Raw genomic sequence first — 8123 nt, 5'->3', positions numbered from 1 at the left:
TGCCAGCTGGCATTAAAATTAATAAAAAACTAACATTTTAATAATCTAGTCTAATTTTGTTATTACTTTCTGAGCCTTAAATTCTCTCCTTCGGTCTCAATTCTTCCATTTTTCTCTTGCTATGGTTCTTTTGAATTTTATGTGGTTTTCAACCTAAGTTGCTATATAAATAACTAGAGGAGAGAATTATTTGGTTGCTTTATTAAGTTGTTCATCATCTATGATATTGTTTGGTTGCTTGTTCATTTCGCTCATTGCATATGAAACTCGATCATTACAGTGGAAGATGACTTAATTTAACTATGGAAAATTTCATTAGGGGCCAAATGGGACCAGCTACTCAAGTTGCAAACGGAGGTGATACTGACACTGTCAAGCAGAATAATGTTGAAAGTAACAATCTGAGCAGCAACGTAAATGTAGGTGGTTGTTGCCAGGGTGTTAATGGGGTTTCTTGCTGCCAAACTGCAAATTTTGAGCAAAACAAAGGAATTGAAGAAACCACTGGAGCACATAAAAAGCAGGGGAGTGAAACATGTTTGAAATGGCCTGCCCTGCAGCAGCATAATATTATTACAGCAGCAGGTGTGCTTGGAGCTCTGGCAGCTATTGCTGTGGCGTACAGATTTTACCGAAGGTCAGGATGAAAAACGCTTTAATAATAAGTATTATATACTAGGTTGCTTGCGGTTTTATAATCCATAGTTCCATACCTTTTTTTGTAGAGAGGGTTTATAACCTTAAGAAATAACCGTGAGAACCAATTCCTACACAAGTCAGGTACTGTCTTCCTTTTGTTAAATGGGGAGATAGTAAAATGTAGTCAGAGATCTAGTAATGAATATTATATTTGTTACTTTTTCTACAGAGTTATGAGTTATATCTGTTTGATTATGTTGTATTTGGTACTAAAGCTGTCTGTTTCTATATTTGTGTGTGTACACTACTACCAAAAAATGTAGACACTGAATCGAACCTTTACTCATTTTGGATAAAAGAGCACATATACTGTATGATCTTTTGGTCTGCATTGTTTTTTTTTTTCGGTCCGATACATTGGGCTATATGCAATATATTTGAGACTGCAACTGCTTGACCATCTCTAAAGCAAGGGAAAACTTGTGGGTTAGGATATATAGTTTTATAGCCACATTTTAATTCAAGGAACTGTCGGTGTCATCTCAAATACGAACATCCAAGTTGGCATGCGATCTTAGCCTAAATTCCCTTATTCATTCGGGCTTCTTGTTTTGTTCGTTAGCCTGAAGGGATGTTGATTCGTTTGTCCATTTGTTAGGAATTATATTATATAGTGGAAAGTAGCTTATGGTCACTCAGGTTCAAACTTTAAGAATTTGCTACTCACTATCAATATTGTTAGAAAATCATCAATCGAATAGGCACCGCCATAATCAAACTCGATACATATCAGATCACTAACCAATCTATGTACACAGAATGTTGTTAATTTTATACCGGCCTAGAGGACACCAATGCTTTCTTTTCTAGTTTCTTTTTTTTTTTGGTCATGTTTCTTTTCTAGTTTCTAATGGAAGTCTTAGTCCTATAGGTGCTCCACACTGATAACGAAATGTTCAAAAAAGAAAAAACGGGTGATTCTGTACGGCATTATGACCTGAAGTCCCGAACCTTATGCCCGTCCCTATTTACTCAAGATTATGTGTTCAGCTTTGCAATCATCTCCTCCACTAAACGCAGCTTAGCATCAGCCAATTTCTCTCCATCTGCATCAATTTCTTCCATGATCCGCTCTATGAGCTCATGATTCATTTGTTTTTGTCTTGAACTATAATCGGAGTAATCCCTCAGAAGCAACAACAGTTCTCGAGCCATGTTCTTGGCTCTCCGCGTTCCATCTATGCTTAACTGAAGCAGTCCTGGCATCACTCCCTCTCTCAGAATCAAACCTCTGTATTTCTCTCTGCAACTTTGGCATATAAGGAAAAGTATACCCCTAGTGATGATCCATCTTCAATAGTCTCGACCAGTATCCGAATTGCCCCACCAACACTAGCAGCCTCACAAAGTGCACTCTCTGATGAAGAGACAATATTTTCGAGCAAACCAATCGCCTTTTCACCCAGCGGAGATGATTTCACAGAGTTGTGGACCAGTTCAATCAATGAAAGTATAATGCCAGAAGCAACGATCAATGGAACAATCTCTTCGCAGGTTGAGAGGTTGTGGATTGTGGCCACAACATCAAGCTGTAACTGAATGTCACCGCTATTTACAAATTCAGCCAAGTGTTGTAGAGCACCGGATGAAGCAATTGCAACCTTATTTGCCTTGCAGGATGAGAGGGTTAGCATGGCTGCTACTGTCAATTGCACCACTGTTTGGCTTTGAGAGTGAAGGTGATTCAGCAGAACTGGCAAAGCTCCACACTTGATGATCCTTCTCTTGTTTCTGTACAAATTGTGATAGAAGATACCGGTGAGTCACTAACTGCTAAGGAAACTTTTGAAAGGCACTCTTACATCAGAAGGAAATTTTATGATTCTTCCTTTGTTTTTAAACATTACTTTATGCCAAAGATTAAAGAATCATGATGGTAGAATGTACTATTAACCAATGGCTAGCATTATTACCAAGAACATATTCCTTAGTCCCACAGACAAAAAAACAATCATGGGGTAGTTAAAAAGTTCAAACTTTTTAATCAACCTCATTATACTATCTTGGGTTGGGTTTGTTTTATTTCATCTAGGTAATCCTCTTAATGAGAAATAATAATCTTTAGTAACCACTAACCAATGATTGTTCTTTTATAATTTACTCTTGATCTTGGAATTGTTCTTGGCTAAATGCAATCTTGAGAAAAGATTTCACAAGAACTGAAAGAAACTTGCATTGAATATTTAAGGCGAATGAACTAACCGTTCGCTGCCGAATGCAAGACTGAGTAGAGCACAGAGAGAAGCTTCAATGGCTTCATAGTCTTCAGAATGAAGCATGGAAACCAGAGGAACCAAGACTCCACTTTCTTCCAACTTGTGCCTTTGCTTACTACTAAATCTACTTAGCTCCATAGCTGCTTGAATTTGTGCATCTCTGTCACCATTCCAAAGGTTTTCCACAACCACTTTCTCCATTGAAGCTTTCTCGCTATCTCTAACTCTAACTCTGTTTCTTGTTTTGCTTTGTCTCACTCCAACTGTTCTTCTAAAACTTTGCTATGAAGTGGCTATTGTAGCATCAAGAGTGGTTGCTTGAAGAGGTAATGTAAACCTTTTGCGGGTATCCCAATCCATTGTTTCAGCTAGAAGCAACATACAATTCTTTTAGTCAGCTTTTTTTTTTCTTTCTCTTTGGTGCATGTTGTTGTTGTGAGTATAAAAAAACAATATCGATTCCTAAGAATGAATCTTTAACTTTCCTTATATGGAAGCAAACGCCGTCAGCTTTTGGAAGGTTAGATATTTTATTTATTTATTTTCTGGGTGTGAATATTTTTCTAGTGAGTTTGTGTCTCTCTATGTTAGGTTTGTAGGGTCTTAGAAAGAATGCTATACATTATAATTAATCCCTCTTGCTGGTCACGTTCTCAGCATTATTCTTTTCTTCAATAATGCCATATCCCTTGGGACCGTTCGTACTGTAGCTACTATTTATTTGTTTATTTATAAAATAATATTTTAGAAGGATCTTATTTTAAAAAGAAAGATTTTGGGATTTTCAATGATAATAAATGTATAGAAATTTGCTTTATCTATAAAATCTTTCCTCTTTTTATTGCTACAAGTGTACTAATAAGCAAAATTCTAAAAAATATAAATAGAAACACCTAAAAAAATGAAAAGAATAAGAAGGGCAACTGAGGAAGACAGGATAAATTAAAAAAGGTATATAATGGATATTTAAAATTTTAAATTGAATTGAAGGCTTGAAGCATAACATGTTTTTTTTTAAATAATTTATTCTGTATCTATTTAGCTTTTACCTTTCATATTTGCTCACTTCCACGTTCATATTTATTAATCCGGTAATATAGTCTTATTTTACGTGCACTTCAACCCACCACCTCCCTCTTCCTCATTAGTCATTATATACTTCATCATTGTTCCAATATAGTAAATTCAAAGTAAAAGAGGGGACAAAAATTGTTTAGCTTGTTACACTTGGACGTATATTCATTCCCTTAATAGTACAACCTATCCTTGCAATTAGTATAACTCATATAATTGGTATATGAATCAATTAGCCTATGAATCTAACAGAGTATAGGTATGGTTTAAAAAGATATGATTTTTATTATTATTATTATTCTTTTGACGTGGATGTGTGTTGATAAAGATCAAAGTTGAAATAACAAGAAGCAATCATAAGATTCACCTGATAAACCAAAAGAATATAGCAATACATGTAATCTACTTGATATTATTCGAGGTATGACATTCTCCTTAAAAAATTATAGGATACACTATCCTGGTTTATTTAGTTTGGATATTCTCTATCTTTTCCTCGAAATTAAAAGGTTATACAATCCTTCTCTAGTTCTTTTGCATTTAGCACATTAATAATTATTAAAGCAACTCATAATTCGTCAGTGTGAAAAATATTTTAGTTCTTTAGTAATTTTGGGTTCGAATATTATTTAAAATAGAAAAAATCTTCATTAGAAGATTTCTATTCCCTATATAAACTTTAGTTAGGTCGAATCGGATTAATTTCGGAGTGAATTTTTTTTGGTAGAAAAAAAATTGGATGGTATCAATTATTTAATTTAATTCTTCATTATTTTTTCTCTCATATTTATTTTTGATCCCACTTATAGAATTAAAGATGAGAGATAATATTTTATTCTCTCAAATATTAAAAAAATTGAAAAGATCCATTTTCGATTAATCTAAACCCTATTATTATTTATTAAGGATGACAATCAAATAAATATTACGTATTAGTGATTTTTTACTTTACCCAACCTTGCTTATTACACTCTTACACTGATGACTACCTATTTTACCCTGTATAAGTGTAGTTTTATTTATATATTTATTATTTATTATATTTTATCAAAATATAAAAATTAAACATTTAATTATATGATGTGAATATAAATTAAAAATAATACAATATATAAAAATATGAAAAATATGTATATAAATATATAAGGTGAGTTCTATCAAACTCCCTCTAAAATAACATATAAGTTACCCTTCATGATGTGTCACACTTTAATTGGTTATTATCTTAATTATGGTTAGGTTATTTTATAATTTATTATTTTAGATGGGTAATTGTATAATTCTTAAAATATTAAAATTCTACCCGGTAAGGGATTTGGCTCCTCTGAAGTTGTTTATTTACTTTAAAGAGAAAAGTAACGCAATCTAAGCCATTGATAACATAAACGGTTTTGATCATCTTAAATAAATAAATAATAAATAAATACATTAAAAGAACTTTGAAAATCGTGCAACCAAATCGTGCAAGCAGCAATTTCCAAAACTGCGTGATTTTAATCTTTCATCTTTTTTGAATCCTGAATAATTTTTTGAAAAATTTAATAAAAAAATAAAATTCATTAATTTAAATTGGGTCAAAAATATTTTTTTATTTTTTATTTTAATATAAAAAAATACTCATATAAATGTACTAATTTTTTTTAGATAAATGTACTCAATTTTTTTTGTTTATACTTAAAATAAGAATCTAATTGAGAACAAACTAAAGAGTGTTTAGAATAACTAATGATGTGATGTTGGTTTAATAGATTTCTACTAAATTTATATTGATATACATTAAATTAATTTATTTATATTTTTATGTGTTTTTATATGTTTATGATGCTTGTTTCATGTCTAATGTTGTAGTTTAAATTTAAATGTATGACTGGTTAAAAAAAATATATTATCATCAGAATAGACAAATAATAAAAAATATAAACAAAACAATGGATTACAAAAAAATTTGAGTACATTTATCTAAAAAAAATTTAGTACATTTACATGAGTATTTTTTTATATTAAAATAAAAAATAAAAAAATATTTTTGACCCAATTTAAATTAATTAATTTTATTTTTTTTATTAAATTTTTCAAAAAATTATTCAGGATTCAAAAAAGATAAAAGATTAAAATCACGCAGTTTTAGAAACTGCTACTTACACGATCTGGTTGTACGATTTTTAAGGTTCTTTTAATGTATTTATTTATTATTTATTTATTTAAGATGATCAAAACCGTTTATGTTATCAATGGCTTAGATTGCGTTACTTTTCTCTCTAAAGTAAATAAACAACTTCAGAGGAGCCAAATCCCCCGGTAAGCAGCGCTGACTTATTTGCACGCAATCTCTTTCTGCAGTGCATCATTCCTTAACGAGTCGTTGAATTCCATGGCTTATAACTTTCCCGTTCTTCCCAGTATAGCCAGCGCCGACTTCATTGCTATCTCCTGTCCTCTCACTCAATCCTTTTTTTTTTGTCGTGGATCACTCCTTACCAATATAATTAATGGTTAGTTCGGTTATTAAATTTTTTTCATTAAAAATAATATATGAAATATATATTCATATGTAAAATATAATATAATAAAATAAATCTATTCAGAGTACTTAAAAGTATAATTAAAATCAGAAATATACAAATATAATAATAAAATTTGTACTCTAAACAAGTAAATATATCTTCTATCATACATAAATTATTTAAAAAAATATAAATTATTAAAATTAATAACACAAATTTAAAATGATAAAATTCAACTTTCTTACAAGTATTTTTTATAGTATTTTTATTCTTTTAATTTTTAATTTATTAATATTTTATTATTTAATAAATGATTAAACAAATTATTTTTATGAGAAATTATTTTTTGTATAATCTTAAAGAAGAGATCAATATAACAATTTAAAAATTAATGTAAAAATGATATTTTAAATAAAAAATAGTTAATATTAAAATTTTGAAATACAAAAACAAATTCTATAGATATTCAAGATATAAATATGAAACATATGTTTAAAATAATTAAAGAAGACAAAAATAATTATTTATTTCTCATGAGTATTACAGTAAGAAAATTGGATTTTATTATTTTAAATTTGTATTATTAATTTTAATAATATATTTATTTTTTAAATAATTTATGTATGATAAAAAATATGTTTACTTGGTTAGAGTACAAATTTTATTATTATATTTATATGTTCATGATTTTAAATATACTTTTAAGTATTTTGAATAAATTTATTTTATTATATTATATTTTACATATCAATATATATTCCATCATGTAATTAAATAAATATATATCTTTTTAATGAAAAAATTTAATAACTGAACTAACCATTAATGATGTTGATATTGGTAAGGAGTGATTTATGGGTCATGGCAAAAAAAAAGGATTGAATGAGAGGACAAGAGATAGAAATTAAGTGGGAAGAACGGAAAAGTTACGAGCCATGAGAATTCAATGACCCTTTAAAGAATGATGCACTATAGAAAGATATTGCGTGAGAACGTGCTTCAATTAATGGGGTAGAATTTTAATATTTTAAAAAATTATACAATTACTTATCTAAAATAATAAATTATAAAATAACTTAACTATAGTTAAAATAATGACCAAGACACGTTATGAAGGATAACTCAGAGGGGTTGGGTAGAATTATTATGGAAGTAAAAATATATTGTTAAAGCAATGGCATAGTACATAGTTAACGCCATAACGGATTGATTGCATGGCTAATTGAGGTGAGAAATTAAAAAAAAAAAGAAAAAGAAAAAAAGGTTCGTTATCCAAAATATATTTGTGTATCGAATCCAATAGCTTCTGCTTTCGTTGTTATTACTTTAGGGATATACTTCAGGTGTTCTCATTTGTGAAATCTTCAACAAATTATTGTACTTAATATTATTCATCTAATCAAAATATAATGACTTTATATCTATTATGATTCTCGCCATTTCTTTTGACCCTTGTTTTGCACTTTCTCGTAGACAAGTTCGTTTACCAAGAGAGTTTTTTTTTTATATATTATTTTTTTTATTCAATAATGCACTCATGGGACAAGCTCTTTTTCTTTTAAATTTTAAAGCAGTTATTTATTTAAAAATTAAACATGTATGATTGGGCCATTTTTTTTTCTCAATACAC

The 8123-nt window shown here is 29.3% G+C and overlaps 2 protein-coding genes across 2 annotated transcripts in view; one reads left to right on the top strand and one right to left on the bottom strand.

The window, feature by feature from the left end:
- Nucleotides 1–1013, top strand: part of LOC107490042 (altered inheritance of mitochondria protein 32) — a 3282-nt gene extending 2269 nt beyond the window's left edge. The window contains exons 5-6 of the mRNA XM_016110807.3: nucleotides 320–637; nucleotides 726–1013. Coding sequence (XP_015966293.1) covers nucleotides 320–637; nucleotides 726–738 — 331 coding nt within the window. The 3' untranslated portion in view covers nucleotides 739–1013. The remainder of the gene's footprint in view (nucleotides 1–319; nucleotides 638–725) is intronic.
- A 354-nt stretch (nucleotides 1014–1367) lies between these two features.
- LOC127747546 (U-box domain-containing protein 3) lies at nucleotides 1368–3546 on the bottom strand. Its single transcript, XM_052261578.1, is given in 3 exon segments — nucleotides 1368–1982; nucleotides 1985–2430; nucleotides 2902–3546. Coding segments are annotated over 3 exon segments (966 nt in total). The 5' UTR covers nucleotides 3117–3546; the 3' UTR covers nucleotides 1368–1677.
- Nucleotides 3547–8123: the final 4577 nt, after the last annotated feature.

The sequence above is a fragment of the Arachis duranensis genome, chromosome 5, assembly GCF_000817695.3.
Source record: "Arachis duranensis cultivar V14167 chromosome 5, aradu.V14167.gnm2.J7QH, whole genome shotgun sequence".
NCBI lineage: Eukaryota > Viridiplantae > Streptophyta > Magnoliopsida > Fabales > Fabaceae > Arachis > Arachis duranensis.
This window is presented reverse-complemented; position numbering and strand designations above follow the sequence as displayed.